The 26770-nt window shown below is 48.8% G+C and overlaps 1 protein-coding gene across 4 annotated transcripts in view; it reads right to left on the reverse strand.

Annotated features, from left to right (window-relative positions):
- The window catches only part of CARMIL1 (capping protein regulator and myosin 1 linker 1), a 313766-nt gene that overhangs the window by 4113 nt on the left and 282883 nt on the right, over positions 1-26770 (reverse strand). For 2 of the 4 annotated variants that reach the window (XM_040460654.1, XM_040460653.1), the window contains 6 exons: positions 24071-24183; positions 16701-17127; positions 10231-10306; positions 8914-9126; positions 5828-5968; positions 3862-3977 (listed from right to left, as the gene is read on the reverse strand). In XM_040460654.1, the coding sequence (XP_040316588.1) occupies positions 3862-3977; positions 5828-5968; positions 8914-9126; positions 10231-10306; positions 16701-17127; positions 24071-24183 (1086 nt within the window). The remainder of the gene's footprint in view (positions 1-3861; positions 3978-5827; positions 5969-8913; positions 9127-10230; positions 10307-16700; positions 17128-24070; positions 24184-26770) is intronic. The other 2 variants (XM_040460656.1, XM_040460655.1) reach the window with 1 other exon arrangement.

Below are 26770 nucleotides of genomic sequence, written 5' to 3' on the forward strand. Positions count from 1 at the left end.
GATAAAAAAAAAAAGTGCTTAAGTCAACAGGCTATTCAACATAAACACTGTGTGTATACTCACATCCCGTCTACGGTGGCAAAGATTGGTGCAGGAAGGATTAAACGTGAAATCTGTCATTCTGGAAGATGATTTGACTTTGCATATATACATGTATCATATACACACAGACACACGTGCTAATTTTAAAGCTTCCGAAATGTGCACATGAATTCGGAATTAGAGATGCATTTGAAAATTTGAGCTCTTCTCCATTTTAAGTCCCACCGACATCCATCTTTCCCACCAGGAAAACGTGAGGACCTTAAAAATAATATTCGGTAGCCAGCCCTGATGTTTTTATACTTTCTTGGCAGGAGCCAAAACTGCTGACCAATGGTTAAATTTCTTTTGAAGAACTCATACCGGGGTAGCAGAATCCAGATCTGGTGAAAAAAAGTAGGACACAGCACTGGCTGACAGACCGTAAGCCACAGCCAGATATTTTGCTGGTTATAGGTTGGATTATGGAAGAAGCAAGTGACATATAAAAGACATCTCAGAGTAAGATGGCCCGAACAAGCAGGGTACATCATAATATATACAAAGCCAAACCAACTATTTTCTTCAAGAAAACGGGACATACTCGAATGAAAACATCACAGCTTATAATTAAATGCAAGACGGGAAAGGGCACGAGATTCAGAAGTTACAGATATTTCCAGTAAAAGAAAGCAAGCATTTTACCTGTCCGGTCAATACTAAAATAGCCACACAATTAAAACAACAACCACGATAAAAATATGCAGCATGCTTTGAGAACAACAGCTTCTGTTTGTCACACGGATACACGATTTAGGAAAATAAGAAAGCTGTTTTAGCTTACACGAAGCCGCTCCTGAAAGATTTAAAGGAAAGTACACAGCACGGGCTAACAGAATTGCTCTGCTAAATGCCGTTTGTTAACCGGGAACTATTCAGAAAGCAGACTGCTTTGGAATTCTCAAGGATGAAGACAGGCAGGTGGGGGAATCGGCACTAACAAAACAGTATTAAAATATGTGACATAAAATTACTTTAATTGAAGCTCCTGTAAAAACTACTTTTTTGGTTCCTGTTGCTATTTCCAGAAATCAGGGCAGAAAAGCAAACACAAGATGGTCCTGTTTAATTCCATCACACTGATACAGCCCATCGGAGGGAGAACTGTAAGTCCAAGAGGTCGTGGAAAAATCTGAGCCAGGCACAGAACTTCTTGCCTTCCTACGATCTGGCTTATTCCTGTGGCCAACCTTTTTGTCCTATCTCAAAGCCTTCCTGCAGGACTGGTGTGGTCCTGGGGCTGGTCTCCTTGTGTGTTACATGAAGCACTTTCAGCGGCTTCTGGGAAGAAGGAACACTGTGCTCCATCAAGGTGCTTTGTTAGGTAACCAAGTGATAGAAGTCACCCTACACGATAGTTCAAATGTAAATTTCCCAAATCTAGAAACATCTATGTGACCTTCTCAAAAGGGGCAATACAGAGATAGGGCTTCTGATTTAATACGCTCTACAAATAACCCGGCCTCTCTTCAGAAAACAAATGTCTTTAAGTGTTCGTTTATGTGACTTTTCTGTCACTTGAAGATAACAGGTTTTTCTGAAAATATCAGAGAAAATCTCTTAGGAGACGTATTGTAAGCACGTGTCTGTAAACGAGTCTACCACGCAGGAAATCCGGGTGCGTGTGTTCCAACCAAACTTTATTTACAAAACCCAAGTGGGTCATCGCGTTCGTTTGTTTCTTACAGGGTCAAACATAGGATTCCTCGGTAGTGTCCGTGACATCACTGGTATTTATTGATTTTAAATTTTTAATTGAAGTCTGGTTGCCATATAACATTACGTTTGTTTTAGGGAGTCCTTTAAAAAAGTGAAGGGCCAAGTCAGTTGTTTTTTCTCCGGCAGGCGCTACCAGGCCCAACCAGAATGTTCATCTGTGACCTATAGACTTCACTCTGTGCTGTGGGGCGTGTCCTTAACCCCACCAGCTCCACCCCATTAGCTAGCGGTGGGGGGGGGGGGGGGGGGGCGTAGATCGCCAGGCAGGTCGGAGTGCACAACTCATCCAACGGTACTGGCCAAGAAAGCTGGCCCCAAATGTTGCCCGAGGGAGACAGCAGATGCCTTCTGGCTGCTGTTTTGGTTTGTAAACCTCTGTCCGGGAAAGTCCTCAAAGACAACAGTTCCCACCGGAGGCGCCGTAATGCAGCCGGTTGTGAAGCCGTAAGGTGGGTCTCGTAGGAGGTGTGTTATCCGTAACAAGGTGCGGAAGTTTCAGAATGCTTTATCCTTTTGCAAGAAAGAGAAGTTATTCCTATAATCAGGTCACTTCCATTAACTTGCCATGTGGGGCGCTTTCTCAGAAGGCCGTGACAGGCACGGAGTTGCAGCTAGAATTCTGGGCCACATACTTCATCCTTGGGAGCCTAAATACACTCACGTATTAACCCCTGACAGGTTTACCGGAAGAAAAGTGCCCTGTTTCAAGGGAAAAAGTACTTTAAAGCCATCTCACATATCAGAATATTCTACCTCTTTTTTTTTCCCTTTTATGGTACTAAGACTTCCTTTCAAAGATTTTCAAGTCGGATTTATAAAGAAAGTTATTAACCAGCAAGATCAGAAGTGCGGAGTCACAGGAAAGACATTTCCTCTCTGAATCAGCGAGGCTTGCTCTAACATTTCCCACTGGAGTTCGAAGCCAATTTGAAATCGACAGTTTGAAATTGACAAAGCCTTTTTTGTCTCCTGGGACGGTCTTCACCTGAACGGAACACGACAGAACTCACCACCGTGTCTCGCGGAAGGCAGATGGCAAAAAGCAACGGCTGTAAAATAGAATCAACTGTCCTTAGAGGTTGAGACCCTTAACTGGTACTTTTCCTTTCTCACTGAAGGGTCATAAAAAGTCCAATGAAAGGTCGCGGGCATTTCACTGATCCTTTCCTAAAACAGCGTCAGGTAAGGTGTTGGGCCAATACCTTCTAAAGGCAGAAACTGCACTCTAAGAATTTCTTCCCCAATCCCAATTACAGTCGAACAGAAGAGTATAGCGAGACCAAGAGAACAGGAGGCATGACCCACGTGTAAACCCACAGGATCACGAAAAGTGGAGGGGACAAATCACCCCACGCCAGAGTAACTCGATCCTCCTTGGTCGAGTTTGAAAGTTTAGATTTTGAAGTCGATACTCTTTGCCCCAAAGGGAAGGACCATCCTGTTGCCATTTAGAAAACCAACATGGGTTGTAGGAATAATCCCCGAGCCGGTCCCGGGATAGAAGTTACTCAATTAAAGTTTGTTTTTGTTAGTGCCAATTCATAAGCTTTGGGTCAGTGAAGGGATGATAAGCGAAGGCTCTAACCATTTGTTGGCTGTGACTTCCTGTGCCCAACTGCCTTCACCTCCTCTTCTGCAATCGTGGAGTACAGTTTTGAAGATCTTTTCCCTCCACTGGAAGGCTTGCCAGTGTCATGATCTGAATGTCTTTTGTAATAATCTCCTCTTTGCACTACTGAGGAAAAGGGATTCGTTTTACCCTTTACATTAGCAAATACATCGATGTGTTGACATTAATATTAAAGACTATTAAGAATTAAATATCCGAGAACCCGCCCCACTTAGGCTTTCGGGAACCTACAGCATTGGTCCCGCACACACCATCATCTACAGAATTCAACAGCCAACATTATGGAAATGTGGTGCAAAATGAGGTGAGCTCCGAGTCTGCCCCCAAAAAGGTGCTAACAAAAGGCCCCCGCGGTATCGCTTTGATTCCAGGATGGATTAACGAAAATCACATTCACTATGGAATAATCCAGAAGAATCAGAGCCATTTACCTGTTTCAGAAATGAGTTGGGCACGCTAGTCCAAAGGGAGGCACAGAACAAGGAAATGAAGTAACCAGCATGAATAACGTACAAGAAAATAGGAAGGAGCACATCAGGAACGTTTTCTAAAGAAAAAGACAGGGCTCACAAGTGGCTGTCATCCCCGGGCCGGCGCTGCCGATGAGCTAATAAACTGAAGTCAGAGTCTTAGCACCTTGGACATTTACAGGCTGTTCTCAGACGGCATGTATATTTCAACTCCATTTCAATACCAAGTGACACCACCAGGATGATCTCTGTGCTTAACTTATTGTGGATCCCAGGGGCAAGCTCTACAGTCCCCACCTAGAAAGACGGGGGCACGAATCATCCATGGTGTTTGCCCTCAAGGGAGAACGAGGAAAGGAGTCACACATCTACCCCAGAGCTCGGAAATGTCTGAGGAGCAACTTAGTTTCTCAGGAAAGAACACAGGACTTTTCCAAAGCAGCTAAGGGTCTGCCAGTGGCTTCCACTCTTCACCCTCCGTGGCACCCCTTCGTACTCAGGGGGCTGGTGGGTTACTCGAGCCCTTGTTTGTAATCATATAGGCATCTAGAAAACCTCGCTTTTCATAAACGTTAAGCAATCTTCAAAACCTCCTTGTAAGTAAAGACACAAAGCAGTTGCAGAAAGAAGGGGAAATGAAGGCAGAGTGGGGGAGGGGCTGGCTCAAGTCGGTCTGACTCGGAGGTTCCTTTTTCTACACCAAGACTCGCGAAGGCTGTGGCTCTAACGCCAGACCCTCTATTTACGCATTCCGTGTAAAGTAACTGTAGGCGCTAGCTATCTTTCACGGCTTTGGCTGCTCAGTTTGACATGAGTGGTTTATCGGCTTTGGTCAAATCCCTACCTCCTTTTATTTACAGCTAATAGGTGAGGGAAGCTTGGACCCACCAAATGAATCTGCAGGATGGAGAGGAGAAAGCAGGCAGTGTTATTTTTTTTTGTTGCTAATCATTTATTTTTATTATTCTCCTAAGTCACAAAGATAGTAGCCAGAAATACTCTCCATTAACTTCAACACAAGACTGCCATTAATAAAACAGGCCAGTGGAGGAAGATGTCAAAGCCAGAAAGGTCAAGGAATTCTAAAAGCATCAAACATCTAAAATAAAACAAAGGCAGCCTCAAACCATAATGAGAGCCATCTGGTCATGGGTAATGACTCGTGGGGCTCCGGAATTTCTTCATCAGCGGGGCTTAGAGATGGCAATTATACTTTATGGAGGGTAGAACCCAAAAGTCAACAGTGTATTTAACAGAGCGTGGGAGGTGGGTGACAGAAATGCAGGGGTGCTGAGGCCACCCTCCACTCATAACTCTTGATCTGATTCTGGGAGATGGGCACCCACGTCCCAGGATTATCTTGCTCTGCTCCCAGCAGATTAAGAGGAGCAAAGCTGGCCCAATGACGCCCTGAAAGCGTCCAGGCAGGTGCCTGGGGAATAAGGCATGTCTGACTTCATGACTAAGCGAGTGTAATGAGCTACGAGTCTCCCCCCCCCCCCCCCCACCCCCAGCCTGCGGGGGCTGCTTATGAAGCACAGTGATGGTAATTCACAACCGGGGAAGAGTTCTGGGAAATAGTGAGACCTAGAAGCCTGTAAGCGGCACCCAATGAGTCACAAAATATTTAAGGCACTCCGCACCTGCTGGGAGCCAGTTCAGGAGCGCCTAGTGATTACAAAGAAGGTAAACCTTGGGTTGGGATGTCTGCTACGCTTTCATTCTGTGTATACGGTCCTCTGTGAAGATCCAATGTCATCGATAAGGTTGAATCAAGCTTCTGAACTAGGAAACTGCTCTGGTCCCAGAAGTTTAGTCCAAGGAATGCTGATTTAAACTCTAGGATACTCGTCAAGACCAGGGTTAATTCCCTTCTCTTGAAAGGACTCTCCTTGGAGACAGCTAACAGAGAGAAAACATTTCTTACCTTCCTGGGAAAGGGTCCTGGGACTGGGCTGGGGGCTAATCTGCCCATCTCTCTCCTTGTCCGAAGGAACTTTTTTCAGGACAGGTGGGAGAAGAGCAATTTTCGACGAGCCAGGGCTGGATGGGGAGTCCGGGATGTCCTCTAGGGAGACACAAACGCATGAGTCAAGCAGTTGCACCAGCCGGATTCCTAAAACATAAGCCAGGTTAATCTTGAAATACGAACGGCCAATCACTTTTAAAAAGTATCCTAGAAGTTTTCTGGCCAAGACGGAGTGTCATGTCTCTGCAACTAACAGCTATATACAGTAGGGAGAAAAATAACTGAAATTTATAAAAGGTTACAATCCCTAAAACTCACAGACAGACGTGAATTTATGTCGCTGACACGGAATTTCAGTGAGCTGATATTTGAAAAGGACGCTGCCAGTAAGTCAATGTTCCTTTGCCTCAGACACAGAGGCTGTCTGATTTTCTTAAAATACGTGATATTTATAACCCACTGCCTTTGCCTGTTGTCCAGTACAGTGGTCACGTCACACGTATACACATGGACACGTAGGAACGCAGGCACACGTACCTATATATCCATACTGAGACCACTAAGAATAACTTGGAATCAATGGGCTTTTATTTTATTTAAAAAAATTTTTTTTTCTTAATGTTTTTATTTATTTTTGAGACAGAGAAAAACAGCATGAGCAGGGAAGGGGCAGAGAGAGAGGGAGACACAGAATCAGAAGCAGGCTCCAGGCTCTGAGCCATCAGCACAGAGCCCGATGCGGGACCGAACTCACAGACCGCGAGATCATGACCTGAGCCGAAGTCGGACGCTCAACTGACTGAGCCACCCAGGTGCCCCTCAATGGGCTTTTAGAACCAGAAGGACTTTGGTGACCACTGTACGAATGAAGAGATTAAATGACCCGCTGAGGGAAAATGACAAAACTTCTAGGGTTAGAACTCTAGTCTCTTAATTCTAAAGGCGACTTACTTCATTCTTTCTGTAAGGATTTACTGAACTGCGCCCTTTTCTCCGCACTATTTTCTGCAAGGTTATTTGAGCTTGGTGTGTGTAGGTGTGCGTGCACGTGTGCGTGCGTGTGTGTACAGAGGGTTCTCTTCAGCCTTCGCCTTCCAATTCAACTCTCCTCTCTGCGTCACTATACACACAGGCTGTCACCTAACACCGTGGAAGACCTCTCCCTGCTTGGGGCGGTCTCTCAGAGCCGAGGAAGGGAAAGGAGGTGGCGTATTTGAAAATGCCTGAATTCTCAAGCGCTACGAAAACAAACGAGTGTGCTAACATAATTCTCGACAGACTAAGTGCTAAGAAATGAACGGACACATTTAACAAATTGAAAACAGAAGCTCCTTGCAACAGAGTATTGGGAATCCGGCTGGTTTTGCATTTGGAATTGGCCACTGGGGAGCTAAAGTACAAACGAGATCAGGTTCGTTTTAGAACTGTTTCCTTACCGCAGACGAGGGATACACTTTGCTGATGTTTTATTATTATTTTATGCCTTCTCTCTCCCCACTCTATCATGAAGGTATCTTGTGTTGCTCCAAGAAATTTTTTGTTCCCTATCATAACTTTGGTCTGCAAAGAGGTTTGAGCAGAATTAGGCAGTCCTAAGTGATCTGCTTCAAGGGTCGGCTGCTGGGGGGTGACCGCAGGGTGTCTCTCTGTGGCTGCTCTTTGAAGACTGTGCACCGGGTTTCTTGAGGGACCAGTGGGCTGTGAAGACCGGAGGGCATTAACCAGCTGGCCGCTTGGTGAATGAGAGGCATGTTTGAGGGAAAACGGGAAAGACCCACAAGCGGAATGAGTTTGGACGCCTGCGACTTATCTTTTCTCATTCTACCCAATCCTCTGCGTGTTGGCGAAGGACTACGATGAGGCGTGCGTCTTACTTTCTAGTGTGCACGCCCGTGGGAGTGGTCACCCCTACAGCTGGGGGTCCTAGGGTCCGGCTGCCGCTCACCAGCCGTGTGGCATGACAAACTTGAGTGTCCCTGGGCCCCACACTCCACATCTATGGAACGGAGCTGTGATGAGGACATTAGGAGTTTATCCACATAAAGCACTTAGCACACGGCCTGGCACAGAGTTAAGATTAGCAGAGATGGGGCGCCTGGGCGGCTCGGCCGGTGAAGCGGCTGACTCTTGATTTCAGCTCAGGTCATGATCTCACGGTTCGCGAGTTCGAGCCCTCCATCGGGCTCTGCGCTGACAGTGCGGAGCCTGCTTGGGATTCTCTCTCTCTCAAAATAAAAAACAAACATTTTTTACAAAAACATTAGCCGTGATGATGATGGGCATAATCTGACTGTATATCTCTACCTTATTTGCCTATCATTACGGGGGAAAAAAGTGAAGATGCGATATGGGGTTCAATATATTATCCACTCTATTTTTGCAAATGTTTAAAAAATTTTTTAAATAGACTGTTGGAGAAAAACAAAGAAAAAAAAAACCGTACAGGGAAGAACTAATGCAGGAGAGAATAAGGCAGAGGCCCATCCATTTCTAAGATTTTTAAGCTTCTTCTATCCTTAGGTTTTCTAAACCGAGAGCCAGCAAGCTTTTTCTGTAAAGGCCAAACCTAAGTGTTTCAGGGTCTGCAGGCCAACGGCCTCTGTCACAACTACTCAACTGTGCCGTCTTAGCGCAAAAGCTAATACAAACGGCACGGCTGTGTGCCGGTGACACTGTATTTACAAAAACAGGCCCCTGTTTTGCCAAGCCCTGTTCTAAACCCTCAATATTTCACAGAATCTGGGGCGAAAGGAGAGGAACTTACGCTTCCTTATTTGTGTAGACCCTGGAGACGGATCTCAGAAAGCTCAATCAAGCGACTGGGTCAACACAAGACTGTTTCCTCCCGTGGCCCTCCCACCTGCCACCCGTATGCAGGGACAGTCTCAGAAACTCTTCAGCCTTTGCCCCTTTCGAAGCCCCTCCCACGGACCCCCTGCGCCTGCGTTCGCCGGTAGCCCCGGGAACCACCTGTGAGTCCCGATCGAGCACCCTCCGGAGGCCAGCTGGGCACGGGGCCACTCGCTGCCCAGTAAGACCCTTACCAGGCCGCGAGGCGGCTCTTGGTTTCTGTGGGATGGTGGGGCGTGCCGCCAGGCTGGGTTTGGGGGCCTGCGGCAGGGGCTTCGGGCTGGCGGGCGTGTTGGACGAGCTCCGGGGCCTGGAACCCGTGTCCACTTTGGGCTCCGCTTTGGCGTTCTTTTCTGGTGTTCCCAGACCGAAGCGGTTCTCCGGAACACCTGGGTGTGGCTTAGGCACTAAAATAAAAACAGGTACAGAGAGCACGCTTTATGAGCAAAATCAGAGGTGGAAGAAACTGATCACTGGGAGCGAGGAGGGGTCCTGCTCTCGACTGCCACGCCCACTTCTGCTCATGTCTCCTCGCAGGTATTTCAGAACAGAACGTGTTGTTCTACATGCTCTTCGAGTCCACTCACGCTGGCGGAAGACGACAATGTTTGCGGGAAAGCAGCGTACTTGGTGGTACCCTTCCCATCACTCCTGACCACCCCCCAGATGCAAGCCTAAGTTCAAGCGTGTCCACGTCCCTACTAACGCCCAGAGGGGACGCGGTGCTCAGTGCGCTAGATCTTTCTCAGGTCTGGCACGAGGAAGGTACAGGTATGACCGCCTGTGGGTGCCTCGGTTCTGGACAAGCATCAGCAGGTAGGGGTCTGGCTGCAAGCCCTCAGTGACGAGGGCTGCGCGACATCCATCACCTCGCGTTTAGCGAGAACCGTGACGATGTCACCTCATCTCGCACCCCTGCCCTGTTGCTGCCTGAAGCGTCTAGACCACAGGCGGAAACAAGCTGGTTAAATAACGAGCTACATTCCGGCTCTCACGGCATAAAGATTCTGGGGCTCAACCCAGGAATCTCAAACAGCAAAGTGAGGTTTCTGACACGCAATTTGTGAGTTAGTCTCCGTTTCCACCAGAGGTGCCGTTATGATTCTGCTACACCTGCCAAGGATATCGGTGCAGAAAGGAAAGAACACTCCCTCGTGTCAAACAAATGGGCCACCTTCCACCTACCGTGTATGGCTTTCTAACGTCAGCCCTGTCCCCGCCTCCCCCGCCCCTCCAACGCCCACAGCTGGGGAGTTCCTCTCAAAGAGATCTCCTCCCTTTGGGAAACTGGAAAAGGTGGGCTGTCCAGGCGCGTGGCTGCAGGGATGGGGACATGCCCCGGGCTGACCTGCGGCAGGTGAGGAAATGTCTTTCGGTGCCAGCTGAGAACCGTGACGCAGAAACCTATTCTCACGCCCCGTTTTTATTTTTCTCCTGCGAATGACGTGAGGCTCCTGGAACCGGAAGCCGAGCGCCTTTCCCGACGGGGCGACGGCAATCGCCGGACTTACCTGCCCCACCTGCATCCAACCGCTCTGTGCTGCCCAGGCCGGAAGAATCCTGAGACGCCGCATCATTCCCAAGCTTCTAGAAAAGTCAAGCACACGGCCCCCCAAAAGTGCATTTTTGTTTAAAATGTAAGAAAAAGAACAAAGCAGATAATAAACGACAACAAATAGCGGCCCCTTTACCACTGTCACACCGACCGTGTCCGGCCTGTCACCCTGAGGGCCTCCTCCTGGGACACGGTTCTGAGGAGTAAGTTGTGTTCTGGGTTTGCAGTCAGGCTTCCGGGGTCCCAAGTGTGGCCAGTTCCCACGGGTGACAGGTGCGTGGGTTCCGGGGAAGCCAGTGGGCTCGCTGATGTCTCCTGTTTCCTGTGGGTTTTTTGTGGAACACCTACGTGTTCTCTGCAGCCCGATGCTCCCAGCAATGGGGCACGGACACTCTGTAAGGTGACAGGACCCTCTCCAAGCTGGGTTCCAACAATCAAGTGTTAAAAGCAGCGGAAACCTTTTCACTCTGACGTACAAAACAGGTGAAGAGGGGCCCAACACGGGCAGGGTCTTCCTTGTCACGGGGCCAGAACCATAGGGACACAGACCGACGGTTCAGGAGGCAGCGGAGGGGCAGGCCGGAATTAATTTAAAAAACCCAAGAACTTCAGGCAAAGGGGTTTGTGACGGCAAAGGTGGGGAAGGTTGTCTCAGCCGGAGCTGTGACTTGTGAGGCCGGGAATCAGCCTCGTGTGGTGCAGAAAGTCCCCCTGAGACCGAAGCATTTAGACACAAAAAGTCCCATGTAAAGAAAAGGCGAGTGTTTGCTACCAAGAATCCTACTGACAACGATAATCTGCATCTCCTGTCTAAAAACACAAATAAGGTGGGCGGGTGGAAGGGGGGGAGGGCGGGGTAGGGAGCTGAGGATTCCCAGGGCGACCTGACCTTGGCCTGCCCCTTCCTGCTCCACTCACGTGCCCGACAAGCCCGGAGAGCAGGTGTCTGCCGGAAGTTCCTTGCTTTCCGGTATTTTTGATGACATGGGAGGGATTATTTGACACACGGGTGAGACCTGACTCACTGACCGCTTGGCCACAGCCATACACTCGCCAGGAGCGTGGCTCCCAGGGAGGCAACTGGTGCCGAGGACTTTCTCAGCAAGACCACGGATGTTCCCCTAGCAGAGGCTGGTCTCGGAGAAGCAGCGTGCACACAAGTCCCATGGCTAGAACGAGCACATGGTTTGGCACCTCTACGGAAAAGTGATCCTGAGCACAGGAAGCCCCGTGCCAGGGCTGCAGGAGAGCCCTGGACGCGTCTGCAAGGTGAAGACTAGCCGAGAAGTCCCCCGCCTGGACCAGCAAGGGCGCCCGAGCCTTTGAACGGAGTGGTCAGGAGGCGGGGCTTAACCAGTCCCAAAAGCCGAGCGCCTCTCCTCGCATCTTATAACCTCTGGAAGGCACGTCTGTCTGGGCTCAAAAATAAGAAGGTGGGCTATTTAAAGTGGCCAGGACGGAGGACACATTGAAGGAGACACCGCCTCTCAGGCCATGAGTGCCCAGCGCCCCGCGTACCTGCAGTTAAAATATAATTCTAGGGGGTGCGCCGGGGTGGCTCAGTCGGTTAAGCGTCCCATTTCAACTCGGGTCACAATCTCGTGGTTCGTGAGTTCAAACCCGTGTTGGGCTTTGTGCTGACAGCTCAGAGCCTGGAGCCTGCTTCGGATTCTGTGTCTCCCTCTCTCTCTGCCCCTCCCCTGCTCATGCTCTGTCTCTCTTCTCTCTCTCTCTCAAAAGTAAACATTAAAAAAATGAAAAAGATAAAATATAATCCTAGGGGTGGCTCTTACTGTTTCCTTCCCGGCTTTCCCAGGTAGTCAACACATGTCAAAAATTACTGCATGGAACAAGGAGGAAATACAGAGCACACAGCTGACCAGGCGGCCCCAGGAGAAAGCGCGTGGCCTCTAAGCAGACGCTACTTGGTACTCTGCTTTGCTAATGAATGAGAAGTGCGCTGTTCCCATTTTCATGTTCTTTTTCTTTAAATACGTGCATTAAATGTGAACAGTGTCAAGAAACTTATTCAAGAGAAGAGTGAGGACACCGTACTTTTTTTTTTTTTTTATCAACCGTCTATTGACCACTGGCGTTTATGCCGCTGACTTCCTCAAGAATACGGTCATAGAATTTTAGGGGAGAATCTTCTTACACTAATTTTTGAAACACTTTTTTGTTATTATTCTGATAGAACACCCCTGACTGGTTTGAACTGTAAGTATAGCCATACCTCATCTTATTGCACTTTGCAGATACTGTTCCGGTTTTTACAGATTTAAGGTTTGCGGTATCACCGCACGGTACAATTCTATCGGCACTGCTGTTCCAACAGCACTTGCTCACGTCGTGTCCCTGTGCCGCATTTTTTTTTTTTTTTTTTTTACGATATGTCAAACTCTTCCGTTATTGTTATATTTGCCATGGCGATGTGTGCTCAGTGATACCGCTCTTGTAACTGTCTGCGGTGCCATGAGCTGCATCCACGTAAGGCAGTGAACTTAACTGATAAACGTACGTGTTCTGACCATTCCACCAACCGGCCGTCCCCCTGTCTCTCCCCCGTTCCTCAGGTCTCCTTAGTCCCCGAGACACAATGATATTGAAATCAGGCCACTCGATAGTCCTACTAAGTGTTCAAGGGGAGGAAGAGCGGGGCACCTCACTTTAAATCGAAAGCTAGCCGTGATTAAGCTCAGCGAGAAAGGCATGTTGAGAGCCAGGGCAGGCCGAAAGCTAGGCCTCTTGTGCCAAATAGCTGCCAAGTTGTGAATGCAAAGAAGTGAAAAATGTAACCCCAGGGGTGCCTGGGAGCTCAGGGAGTTAAGCGTCTGACTCTTGGTTTCGGCTCAGGTCATGATCTCAATGGTTCGTGGGTTTGAGCCCTGCATTGGGTTCGGTGCTAACAGCAGAGAGTCTGCTTGGGATTCTCTCTCTGCCCCTTCCCCTGCTTTCTCAAAATAAATAAATACACTTGAAAAAAAAAAACGTTAACTCCAATGAACACACGAATGATAAGTCAAACAGCCTTATTGCTGATAAGGAGAGGGTTTGAGTGGTCAGCATAGAAGATCAAACCAGCCCCAACATTCCCTTAAGCCAAAGCCTAATCCAGGGCAAGCCCCTGACTCTCTTCAATTCTATAAAGGCTGAGAGGGATGAGGCAGCTGCAGAAGCAAAGTCTGAAGCCAATCACGGTCGGATCATGAGGTCGAAGGAGCCGTCTCCACAACAGAAAAGTGCAGAATGAAGCAGCACGTGCCGATGTGGGAGCTGCAGCGAGTTCTCCAGAAGATCCAGCTAAGAGAGTTAGTGAAGGCGGTTACGCCAGAAAACAGATGATCGGTGTAGACCAACAGCCTTCTTCTGGAAGATGCTGCCATGTGGGACTTCCGTGGCTGGAGAGGAGACGTCCATGTCCGGCTTCAAAGCTTCAAAGGACAGGCTGACTCTTGTCAGGGGCCAGTGCGGCTGCTGACTTGAAGTTGACGCCAATGTTACCATTCCAAAAATCCTAAGGCTGTAAGGTTGAGGCTGGCCCTACTCTGCCTGTGCTCTAGAAATGAACAACAGAGACGGGATGACGGTGCATCTGTTTACGACGTGGTTTCCTGAACACTTTAGGTCCCCTGTTGAGACCTTCTGCTCAGGAAAGAAAGACTGCTTTCCAAACGGCACTGCTCATTGACAATGAGCCTGGTCACCCAAGAGCCCCGGTGGAGACGCTGTTTTCATGCCGACACAACACCCATTCTCTGTAGCCCACGGATCAAGGTGTGATTTCAGCTTTCACGCCAGATTCACGGGAAGAGGTCGAAACATCAACGCGAACGGGACTCTGGAAGCAGTGGATTCCAACCCTCAGGGACGACTCTGAGGGCCCATCATGACCCCAGCGGGGGAGGTCAGTGCGGGTGTGGTGGAAAGAGCTAGAGAGCTGTGGAGTTAGAGGTGGCGCCTGAAGACAGGACTGAACGGCTGCCGTCTCGTGATCAAACGGACACAGTTGTTGCTTCTGACGGATGAGCAAAGGAAGTGGTTTGCTGAGCTGGGATCTACTCCCAGTGAATGTGCGGTCAGGACTGTTCAAGTGACAACAAAGGGTTTAGAATAGGACATTGACTTGGTCGCTAAAGCAGCGGCCGGGTTTGAGAGGGCTGACTTCAATTTGAAAGCAGTTGTGCTGCGGGTAAGACGCTATCAAACAGCATCGCCTGCTACAGACAGATCATTTGTGAAAGGGAGAGTCCATCGATGTGGCCAACCTGACTGTTGTCCTATTTTAAGAAATCGCCACCCTGATCCGCCAGCAGCCCTCAGCATGGAGGCAAGACCCCGCACCAGCAAGCTCGGATGACGGTTGGCATGTTTTATCAATAGACTATTTTAAAATGAAGACGTGTCCGTTGTGATTTTAGACATAACGCTAGTACACGCCACATAGCCTACAGTATCGCGTAAACATAACCTTCTATGTACTGGGAAACCCAAAACCTCACTTGACTCGCTTTACTGCGATATTCGCTTCATCGTGTCGGTCCGGAACCGAACCCTCGATATCTCTGGGGTCCACTGTATGAAGGATTTTTATTATTGGTGGTGTTTAAAAAGACACTAGATGGCGCTACGAGGTCATTACTATAAGCCTCCAACAACAGACTTCTAAAACCATAGGAATTTTGTCGCTGAGTCAAATCCAAAGCACATGTAAAAAACCCTCTAGCATCTCCCCATCTTTCTACCAAAAAGCAGCTGTTCATCAATGAAAAACAGTGATAAAATAAACAGCTCGTTAGTGAAAACAGCATGTTCATCATTGTAAGGAAATTCTATGAAACAGATTGCAATTTAAACACTTCCTTGGGCGTCTGACTTGCCAAAGATGCGGTTACAGAATTCTGACTAGTGCCTGCCTTGCTGAATTAGCAGAATGCAGTTACATGGTCCCCTCTGCAGCCCTCTCCACCTTCTGTAAGGGGCAGTGAGCGAGGTGGGAGAGATCCATCACTAGGAAACCGCGGGATAACCACAGTGCCGGTGGAGGGCTATGGTGAACAGGTGTAAGATCCCGTGCGATGCAGGATTTAATGAAAACAAAAAATCAGTTAAGTGATATAAAACAGCCTCCGCACTCTGGTATATAATACAGTTGGAAGAACTTTCTAAAACTCAGTGGTTCGTTGGGGCGAACTCTTTCATTCTGACACTTCCAGTAAAACGGATGTGTGATTTTCCTTTCTTGGGGAAAACCAGTTACGTCAAAGAAAGAGCTCGGGATAATGCACAAAACCCAGAACCCGGGTTCACGTGGGCATGTGCGTCTCCGTGACCACCATAAACCTGCAATCTTTCCAGTAGCTGCAGGAGAAAAGAGAGAGAAGAGGGGAAGAAAAAAACCCACGATGTATATTTTAAAAGACGTTCGAAGAGTAAGTGATGCTCTGAGCCAGAGTTTGGGGGGTCCTGGCCATTTTTAAACGATCAAGTTTTTCTCCAGAGCGAACGACAACATATCTCAATGGTCAAGTACCCAATCAAAACTAACAGAATACCTTGCCTTTCTTTTCTTCTGGCTTGCAAATCTGGAGTACAGCGGGGAATTTTAGGCTTGGAAAAGGGAACGAATTATGAAAAAAACTGAAAAGCAGATCTACCTTTATATAATTAGAATCTGGTTTCAGTATTTAAAATTTTTTTTTTTTACTTTTTTTTTTTTTAGTATTTATTTATTTTTGAGAGAAAGAAACACAGTGTGAGTTGGGGAGGGGCAGAGAGAGAGGGAGACACAAAATCCAAAGCAGGCTCTGGGCTCTGAGCCGTCAGCACAGAGCCCGACATGGGTCTCGAACTCAGGACCGGCGAGATCATGACCTAGACTGAAGTTGAACACTTAACTGACAGCCACCCAAGTGCCCTAGATGCTTTTTTTATTTTTAAGTAGTCTCTACACCTGACATGGGGCTTGAACTCACAACCCTGAGATCAGGAGTTGCACGTCTGGCCGACTGAGCCAGTCAGGCACCACCCCCGGTTTCAGTCTTTTCATCTGCTTCTGTCAGGTCTACTCTGGTCACCCTGGGGTCTCTGTCTGGACTCAACAGACTCCGTCTTCTCCCCAGATTTGAGCATTTTCCCGGAACAGGGGTCCATGCTTCTGACTTGCACAGGAAGCACCTCGGCAGGGGGAGGAAAGGCCGCAGACTCTCGGCCAAGGACTTCCCTCCAAGCACTGTGGCCTCAGGAGAGCCGGCCCCTGTCCCCGAGGGGAGCACGGCCATGCCTCGGCGCCCTGTGCTCTTTTGGAAAAAGCCTTTTGTCCTGGGATCTGTATGCAACCGGACAGGCTGGTTCTGCAGCCCCCTCGCCCATAAACACCGAGTGGGGCACCACCCCGGAGACGCCCCCGCGGGAGGAACGCGCCCTCACCTTCTGCGCCCAGGCGGCTCTCCTCTCCTGTTTGGCCTTCATCTCCGCCAGCAGACCGCTGCCCATCACCTGCACCCCGTACCTCCGCCCGGCCTGTGGGCTGCCCTTGCTGTCACTCCGGTCCGCCTTCCCCACGTCTTCCCCCGGACTTTCCTCGACGGGGTCGGGTGTTTTCATCTCCTCCAGCCGCTCAGAACTGCCATTGTGTTCCGCTGGCTTCGTGTCCTTCCTGGGTGTGTCTGAGGCCGGACTCCGGATGGCCCCTTTGGGCGACGAGGGCTCGTCCGTCATCAGGACCGTCGGGGGCCGCTCCGTTTTGGACCGGGATTTGATTAAATTGAGAAAGCCGCTTTTCCGAGAATCTCGCTTTTTCTTTTCGTCTCCTCCTTCACCAAGCTCCTGGGACTCGGAGCCTCTTGCCGATCGCCTGCGATTCAAAAGAACAAATCCTGTGGGTTCTGATGTAATTACAGTTCTAGCAAGAATCCGTCAAGACACAAATATGGAGCTTGCGGCTTATGGGGCGACCATCACGTAGCATTTCAAAATTTTCATTTGAGTCACTGCGCTCGGTAAACAGAAGTGTGGAATGTTGTCATCTTGGGTCACAGGGGAGGGGACTGAGGTTCCACCAAAGAAGAAGGTGTAGATGGTGGGACTATTAGCAGAATGAGGTGTTCCAGCACGATCAGGGGAGGGGCAGAGAGAGAGGGAGACACAATCGGAAGCAGGTTCCAGGCTCTGAGCTGCCAGCACAGAGCCCGATGCAGGGCTTGAACTCATGAACCGTGAGATCATGACCTGAGCCAAAGTCGGATGCTCAATGGGCTGAGCCACCCAGGCGCCCCTAGGTGTTTCTGTATTTAAATACTCTGCTCACTTGCCTATTTATTCTACTTGTAAGAACTTTCAGAAGCTGGCTCCTCAAAGACTGAGGTGGGCAACAGCCTTATTTAATTTGGTGCCAGAAAGGGCAAGATTCCCCCCAGAAGCACCTGAAATCCTTGCACAATCACTAGATACCACCTGAGATCCCACCCTCAGTGCTCCACCCAAAGATGCGGGTCCTTGCTTAAATGGAATACCACCGAAAGAGGTAACAGAGACCGTGAGCTTTGGGAGAGAGTTGTAACCAAGAGAACATTCAGCACCGTGGGACTGGATGGGAAAAGAGTGAGTGAGATGGGCCAAGGGGGAGGTCTCACTGCCGCCTTTCGCTTACAGCTGGCAGACCCAATCCCCTTTAGCTCCTCTGAGTCTCCAGCGATCACAGCCAAAGGTATAAAGAAAAGAAAAAGAAAAAAAAAAAAAAGGCAAAAGCCCCAGAGGGGAGGAAAGGCAAAACCAACAAACTTTGGAAGCCAAGAGAGTTGTGAGTGACAAGGGACGTAAGAGACTTGGGGCAGCTGACCTCTGGAGCAAGGAGAGGGTGACGAGAGGTGGAGGGGTTTGCGCGGGACTCCAAGCACCTCTGGGAACAGAAGGAAGCGGAGGCCCCGGAGAGGGAGAGACCCAGAAGCCCACTCGCCAAACCCTCAGACCCTCCCCCCACACCAGAGACCAGAAGGGCCCCTTGGCGCCCAAGTTTCCCCGCCGGGGAGGGTGAGGGACGGACAGCAGGACGGCCAAAGAACGCGTGCTGTCGTGAGAACACGAGGCTCAGGTAGAGGGTGGCGGACCGTGGCACCCAAGACCTGCATCTCTGGCACATGGATCACTTCAGGCGGATTAAGAAATAGCAGATGCTGCAGAGGCTCTGAAAACTGAGTAGAAGTTGCCCTTTCAGAAGAAGCATTTATACTCATGGGAGAAATCTCCTTTGTCAGGGTGTCTCCTCTCGGGAGCAGGCAGAGGGGGAGAGCCGCATCTCTAGAAACTTCCCAGTGGAGAAGGTATGGACTTCAGTGTATACAACAACCTCACCCTGTTCACAGGCCTCTTCCTGCTGAGCTCCAAAACCCGTTCCCCAGCCCCCATCCCAACGTTTTTTCTTTGGTCTTTAACTGAAAATGGTATTTAACGTGGTGGCTTGGGCCATTCTGGAGAGCTACTCAGTTTTTCTGGGTCTCTCCCATGTGGGTAGGAGGTATACACGTTTTTGAAATTCTTTCTTTTTTTAGGGGCGGGGGAGAGGGACACAGAGAGAGAAAGAGAATCCCAAGCTAGGCAGGGAGTCCGACACAGGGCTCAACCTCGATCCCATGACCCTGGGATCATGACCTGAGCTGAAATCAAGAGTCAAATGCTCAAATGACTGAACCACACAGGTGCCCCATGTTCTTGAACTTCCGTGTTGTTTTTCTTCTGTTCATCTGTCTTGTATTACAGGTCTCAGCCTAGCTAGGCCTATCTCAGCCAAGAACCTAGAAGGGTATAGAGAAAATTATTTTTCCTCCCATACAATCCCAGAAAAGCCTGCATATTGGGACAGTGATACTCTCAGCTCCTTTCTCTTCTTCTGGATCCTAGAATGGGGTGGCCAGGTTCATAGCCTCCAGGCAGAAGATCAAATTTCCTAACAAGCCCAAGAGAAAAGACCTGAAGATTCTGATAGTCAGGGAGACTCCCGTCCAGCAAAATGGCCCAAGACGAGTACTCTACATTGAAGTCCCCCAGTAGACAGGCTCTACTTGTTGCCAAATGAACTGGGGAGACCCTGGACCCTTGACCCAGCCTGTCCCAAAGATGTCACCGAATGCTCCTGCTCTCCTCATGAGAAAGAATTCAAGGGCAGACACAACACAGCGGATGAGTGACACAAGCAGGAAAGTTTATTGGAGCCAAAGTACACTCTCGAGGGGCGCCCGGCTGGCTGTCAGTGGAGTATGCAACTCTTGATCTCGGGGTTGTGAGTTCGAGCCCCACATTGGGTGTAGAGATTACTTAAAAATAAAATCTTTAAAAAGCAAAACAAAGCAAGTACGCTCTCAAAATGTGAGAGTAGGTGAGCTCAAGTGACAGAGGTGTGCACTGGGGTTTGGGACTCTATCTTTTTTTTTTTTAAATTTTTTTTTCAACGTTTTTATTTTTATTTTTGGGACAGAGAGAGAGACAGAGCATGAACGGGGGAGGGGCAGAGAGAGAGGGAGACACAGAATCGGAAACAGGCTCCAGGCTCTGAGCCATGAGCCCAGAGCCTGACGCGGGGCTCAAACTCACGGACCACAAGATCGTGACCTGGCTGAAGTCGGACGCTTAACCGACTGCACCACCCAGGCGCCCCTGGGACTCTATCTTTTAACTGCAGTTGATAACAAGAGAGTAGAATATTCATTAATTGCAAGGGGAAGCAGGGTTTTGTGCCTTTTCTTCCTTATTTGGTAAGTGCTTCCTGTCATGCCGGCTGCCATCTTGGGCCCCTCCTGTGTGAGGGGGCTTCTCAGGGACAGCTGCCCTCCAGGCGTCCTCTTAGACCCTAACTGCCTCTAACACACTCACCAACCTCCAAGCTCACTAGTGCCCTATCTCATTTCAAATGAAAGAGAAAAAAATTGCTGTGCTCACCAAACAAGCATAACAAAAAATGTGACAGCAGAGGTATAAAACTCAAGACTGGAAGATACAGCTGAGGAAATTTTTCAGACAGTGAGGAAAAGGGGGGGGGGGCAGGGAATAGAAAGAATGAGAAAATGAGAGAGAAGAGGGAACACAAAAAAACTAGCGGATTAATAGAAGAAATGCATAATTTGAATCATGGATGTTTTAAGAAAAAGGATACAGAGAAAAAAGGAAGAAATCATGAAAAAAAAAATAAGTCAAGAAAAATTCCAGAACCAAAGGACATGAATTTCCAGATTAAAATGGTTCATCGGTGCCTAGCAAATGCGTTAAAACAAAACGAAAAAACCCTACCCAGAGCCAAACACCATAAATTTCTGGGAACACAGAAAAAATCCCAAATGCTTCCACAAAAGAGTAAAAAGAAAAATAAGTCACACAGAATCAGGGCTCATGATGACACTGGATCTGGAGGAGGCAGGCTGCCTCGAGATGGGCCACCTTGGCATGAAGATTATTTTGAGTGAAAAAGCCATTAAAACCCAACAGATTCAGGAAAAGCGCTTTGGGTTCCCCCTCAACTGCCTAGAAGAAGTTAGATAGGGGACCTGCTCCCGGAAAAGAGAGGTCACCACGGACAACTACACTACTATGAATGAGGGGTGGTTGATGGGGAGGGAAGGCCACTGAGTGGCCCAGCAGACATTTGTTTACCAAACATTTACTCTTCCTGAGAACTGCGTTCCTTCCCTTTGAAGTCCCAGACCCCTGCTCCTTCTTGGTTCAGAATGACATACGTGCTTCACGTTGCCTGACTGTCTTCAGAATTTCGTGTCTGTGCGGATTCCCTGTACATACCGGACTCTCTCCTGTCAATCTTTCTCATGTCAATTTGATTCTTAGTCCATCTAGAAGGAGCCTGAAGGGGACAGGGTTTTCTTGCTCCCCGGAAAGGCAGATTCTTGGAGCAACACTAGAAGCCAGGAGGCAATGGGACCAGGGTGTCAAGATTCTAAGGTAAAATGGATTCCAATCTAGAATTCTATACAGAGTCACAGTGTTAACCAACATGGAGGACTTCGAGGAGTCTCAGAAACTCCCCTCCCAAGCCCCCTTCTCAGGAGGAACGCGGAGGCGGTCAGGCACCAAAATGAGGGAGTGAAAGAAAGAAGGAGGAGACACAGGGCAGGGAGGGCGGCAGGAAGACAGCAGGGGAATGGCCCCTCGTGCCACATGGAGTCGGTCAGGCAGCGAGGAAGGACCGGAGAGGAGATTTATACCTTTCTTGGAGATGCGTGGGATAGGGCAGTAGGGAATAGGGAAATAGGGAAAACCAAGCAAATGCAAAGGGGATAATTGTTCACCGCAGGGAAAATAAAAAAGCTGTGAAGGAGAGGAAACACGACGACGGTGTAACTCGGCCATGAATATTTACATGGTCACGATGAAGTGAACACACTGATCTAACCAACAATTATGATAAACCACATAAGACGGGAGACTAAAAGAGCGTGTGTGGTGGGCAGAAGGGTCACAGTGTGTCAGAGAGAAATTATCCTGTATAGTGAGAAGTTAACAGTCATACTTACTATCTAAAACTGAAAAACAGGAAACAGCAAAAAATGTTATTGAAGAAGATGGAAGCAAAAATAAAAAAGAAGCAGCTAAAGGCATAGGAATTAATTGCCTCTGGGGAATAAGGAGTGGGGAAAGAAACAATGGAGTTGTGTGTGTGTGTGTGTGTGTGTGTGTGTGTGTGTGTCTTTTGGTAAAAAGCCTTGTACAACATCTTGCATTTTAAACTATGAGCATTTATAACTCTGATTTCCAAACTTTGTTCATATAGCTTACAGATTTACCTATGCCTAGCCCTTTACGTATCAAATTGACACATAAAATGAAATGAAACGAAAAACATAAATAAAAACTTCTAGTAGATTCCATCACTATTTGGTGAAAACTGATGTCTAATTCTGTTTGCATACTGGAACATACTCCCAGAGCAGAATCTTTGTAGAGAGTGGATTGTGCACCTTGTAAAATTTGCCCCAACTTTCATTCAAAGCCTGTTACAGAAGGCATCCTACGGACACAGGGAATCACACGGGAGCAGGTGTAACACAAATGGTTCGGATCAAACGTGCATAAACCTCTCCACTGATGACATAACAACTTCTGAACTTTAGGAGGAGGGTCTGCGGTCTGCAGAGATACAGGCCAAGACGGTCCAAATTCATTCAGCCAGCTGTGACTGTAGGCAGACTACAGACCACAGACTGCCAGACGCTGATGTTATCACGAACAGTAAGACCTAGGTGTTGCTTCTGAAGAGAGCAGCATTCTAGGGGGAAAAAAGACTGGAAAGCACATCATGAAAAGGGACTTTCCAGTTGGCTCTGTTTATGTTGGTCTCCCTTGAATCTTTTACACTGAAAATACATCTGTCCATTCCTCACACTGTAAAAAAATTTAAAGCCGAAGAAACGCTCAAAGGGTGACGTGTGCTCTAACAGAAAAAAAAAAAAAGGCGGGGGAACCTGGGTGGCTCAGTCGGTTGAGCGTCAGGTCATGATCTCACGGTGCGTGGGTTCAGGCCCCATGTTGGGCTCTGTGCTGACAGCTCAGAGCCTGGAGCCTGAATCGGATTCTGTGTCTCCCTCTCTCTCTGCCCCTCCCCCACTCATGCTCTGTCTCTCTCTCTGTCAAAAATAAATCAACATTAAAAAAAAAAATTCTAGAAAAAAAAAGCGTTGGGTCACCAGGAGAGAAAGAACAATTAATCTAGGGGGTGGGAGAGGAGCCATCGTGAGACAGCTTCAAAGACTGGGTGACATTTGATCTGGTTCTTGAAGAACGGGGGCACGGCACCCTTCCTAGCATGCCAGGCTTCAAGGCCAGTGTCCAAGAAGACAAATAATTGGGCCCTGAAGCTTAGAATGTGCAGTTAGGTTATACTGTTACAGATTTAAAAACTTCACTTCTTTCCAACTCACCACTCTGAAGCAAGATAAGCAAGATAAGGTCTACAGAAGGGACCAGCCTCTTCCCTGTGCCCAGCTGGCCCACCCTCAGTTTATCAGGATGGTTTCAATTCATTCCTGGATCTGAGACCTCAAGGTGGAGAACACTTCACAGACACGAATGCATGTTAAGAGCGTATCCAGGGACAGATCTGCATTTCAGTCGGGGATTAAAGAACTGGCTACAAACGACGCTGAATGCCTAGAATGTCCCGGGTTAAATGACTGTTACTAAAAGCTCAGAGAAGAACTGTCTTTTAAGGAAACACGATTCAGGAATAAGAAAAGGAAGAAACATCTCGGAACCTGCCCCTGACGCCTCTTCGCTATTTCTGTTGTCATTCTGATGCTACTGAGGCTGTGCCATTTAGCAATGCTACGGGGCCCCCCACGGGCCTCAAATGATGAACAAGGAGACTTTAGAAATAAGTAATGTCAGCTGTCAAAGTTCACCACCCTGCCATGAAGGGGTCGTGACAGTGATAAAGCCCTAAACAGATACCTTGCTATGTTCTGTGCTCTATTTTGGAACAGCACAATGGTTCGCAAACTGAAGCATGCCTCAGTGTGCCCTGGGGGCTTAATAAAGTACAGACTGCCTGGTCCCACGTCCAGAGTTTCTGATTCAGTGGGTCTGGGGTAGTGGCTTCGGAATTTGCATTTTCAGTAAGTTCCCAGTTGACAGTGAGGATTGCTGGTCTGGAGATCACATTTTGCAAACCATGCGAAGAGGAAATCCCATGTAGTGTATATAAATAAAACAAACAAACCTTGGAACAGTAAGTTGAGTTGCAACTTAAGAACTTACAGGTGAATCCAACAGTATTATTAGTGACAGGACTCTGAACTCACTTGGAATCCATCTTGGTCACCTTCTTGGTGAAAAATTCATCCACACCTTCGTCCACTCTCCCCATGAGGCCGTTCTGTTCCCCATCTTGGGAGACTATGCTGGAAGCGCAGACCTGCTGACCAAACGGGAGAAATGGCAATTTACGGTCAACGTCACGCGGCAAACATGACCGTCGCATTCGAGGCACCGCGACAGGGGCCCCGGGAAGGACAGGACTGGCTGAGCAGGGCCCTCACGTGCTACGGGAATGCAAATCGCGTGTACAACTGTGGCAAGGGCAGGAGGCGACAAAAGTGAGGAATGCACCAGGACCGCAGAGCCTGGTGCGGGGTTGACGCTGGTGGGCGCGTCAGAGGCGGTGGCCGGGAAGAGCCCAGCTTCCTACAGGCGGAGAGAGCATTGCAGGTGATCTGAGGGCAAAGGGAATGCACGGAAAAAAGGCGACAGGTGCTAGGGTCTGACTGGAGATGACCCCAGGGGCCAGGGGCCAGCGGAGCGTGGGTGGGTTCAGCTGCTAAGCACAAACCCCGGCAGACGCGAACAGGGGCCACTCGGGTCCCCTCCCCTGCTTCCTTGCTTTCTTGCGGGAAGAAGCCTGATTTCCAGGAGTGAGTACTTATTTGTAGAAGCCAAACCCCGTAATTGTATCGCCTGTGACTGGTAGGCATGGTGTAGGATACGATGCTGGTGAGACAGAAGGGAAATCTGCCAGGGGCTTGGGAGCACGGTTTGCTGCAGACAGAGTATATTTTTTCTGCCTGGTTATATGTGGGAGGACGTGATGTGTGAGCTGCAGTGGCCACCTGGGGCTCGAGGGGGTACAAGCCTGAGGACAAAAGCCAACATGTGGAGGACGACCGAGCAGACGGCAGAAAACATCCAGGTGCTGGAGCTTTGCTGCTGAATAAGCCAGTCCTTGATCCTGAGACTTCTGGGTTTCTTGTTGAGAAAATCAGGATTTCTCACTGTCGGAGCCATCTTTAGCCGCATATCGTTATCTCTAGCTGAACGAATGCTTTCCAACTAATGATACAAGGACCAATGGTGAACAGCCTTGAATCTCGCACGAAAGAGTGTGGAATTCACTCCGTAGGCGATAGGGACCCCACAGAAGCGTGGCACGGCCCAACCTGTATTTTGCTTAGATAATTCTAGAGCAGCGTGAAGTTGGAGGAGCCAGGGACTGTAAGTAGGGGAATCTGATTTTTTTTTTTTTTTTACATTTATTCATTTTTTGAGAGACAGAGACTGAGTGAGAACGCGCAGGGGGAGACAGGGAGACACAGAACCCGAAGCAGATTCCAAGCTCTGAACTGTCAGCACAGAGCTGGACGCGGGGCTCGAACCCACGAACCGTGAGATCGTGACCTGAGCCGAAGTCGGACGCTTAACCGACTGAGCCCCCCGGGCACCTCTGTAAGTAGGGGAATCTGTTCAGGAACACAAAAGAGAGATTCCTGTAATAGTCTGGTCTGATCTGGAGGAGGCGAGGGGCAAATTAAGGCCTGGAGAAACAAGAGTACCAAGAAAGGAGCTGCCTCAGATGATGTCGAAGTTTCTAGGCTGGGTGAATGGGAGCATGATTCTAGGGAACATAGGTCAAAAGGCCAGATTTGGGGTAGACGACGATGAGTGCAATTTCTGACAAGCATCTGAGGTGCTGTGGGAAACCCAGGGTCAGGGGTCCAGGAGACGCTTCAAAGCTTGGGTCTCAGGAGAGGAAATCACTTACCAAGTTAGCAACTGTCTTTGAATGGAAATCTCACGGTGAGCTCAGCAATATGTCTGATTTGCGTCTGCAATGGTGTGTTAGGTTAATATTTTACACCCAGCGGTTGTAGGCCCTTGAGAAAGAGGGCCTGTCTTGCCCATTCCTTTGGGCACAAGGGCAAATTCTCCTGCTGCTGGGCTATCTGGTCTGGAGGTCTTGCCACAGAGTGGTGGGGAAGTGGCTTTCTGTAATCCTGATGTGCAAGTGTCAAGTTGCCTCTAGGGGAACTTGGCTGAGGTCTGCAAAGACCTCTGTGTGTGCTGTTTAAAGAAAAAACCGATCATTTGCTTTAGGCAGTTATATCCATTTCACTCGCTGGGAAATCTCCATTATGAATGTGAGCCGTGTGTTTGAGCTCATGTTTGCCAACCGCTGAACATGAGCGGATAACAGATACGGGACAAAAGGACGCTGTGAATAAAAACAACTCTATTTCTCCTCGGGATGGTGCTTTGTATCGGAGCAAGGCTTTCCCGGGTCTTCTAACGGAGCAAACAATCAGCCGAGTTGTAGAATTCAGCTACGGCCAGAGAGCTCACGAGTAACTTTTACCACAAAAGGGAAAGAAGCACCGAACTGGCTCAGGGTTAGCACTTTTCCTCTTGCAAAACAATGGAGAGGGGGCTCTCCACAGTAATAATGGTTCCCTGTGTTTGTACAATGCTTCATGGTTTACACGTGTGTTGCACCGTATGACTTCATTTTCATTTGTACCTTCTGCACTGAAAAGGAAAGATAGTTTTATCGTAGTATTTGGTTAGTCACAGCAAACAGGGGGCTCAGAGGGCGAGGGGGACCCACGCAGGTCACCTGACCGATGGATGGAAAGGGTAGGAGCCCAGGACGTACGGTCCTAACACGGGCCTTCCGTCCGGTGCGCCCATGCTTCCCTTCCGAGGCTTCCTCTCAAATTCCCTTCCCCATTCTG

This window comes from Herpailurus yagouaroundi, unplaced genomic scaffold, assembly GCF_014898765.1.
Source record: "Herpailurus yagouaroundi ecotype Mexico unplaced genomic scaffold, PumYag 250, whole genome shotgun sequence".
NCBI classification, from domain to species: domain Eukaryota; kingdom Metazoa; phylum Chordata; class Mammalia; order Carnivora; family Felidae; genus Herpailurus; species Herpailurus yagouaroundi.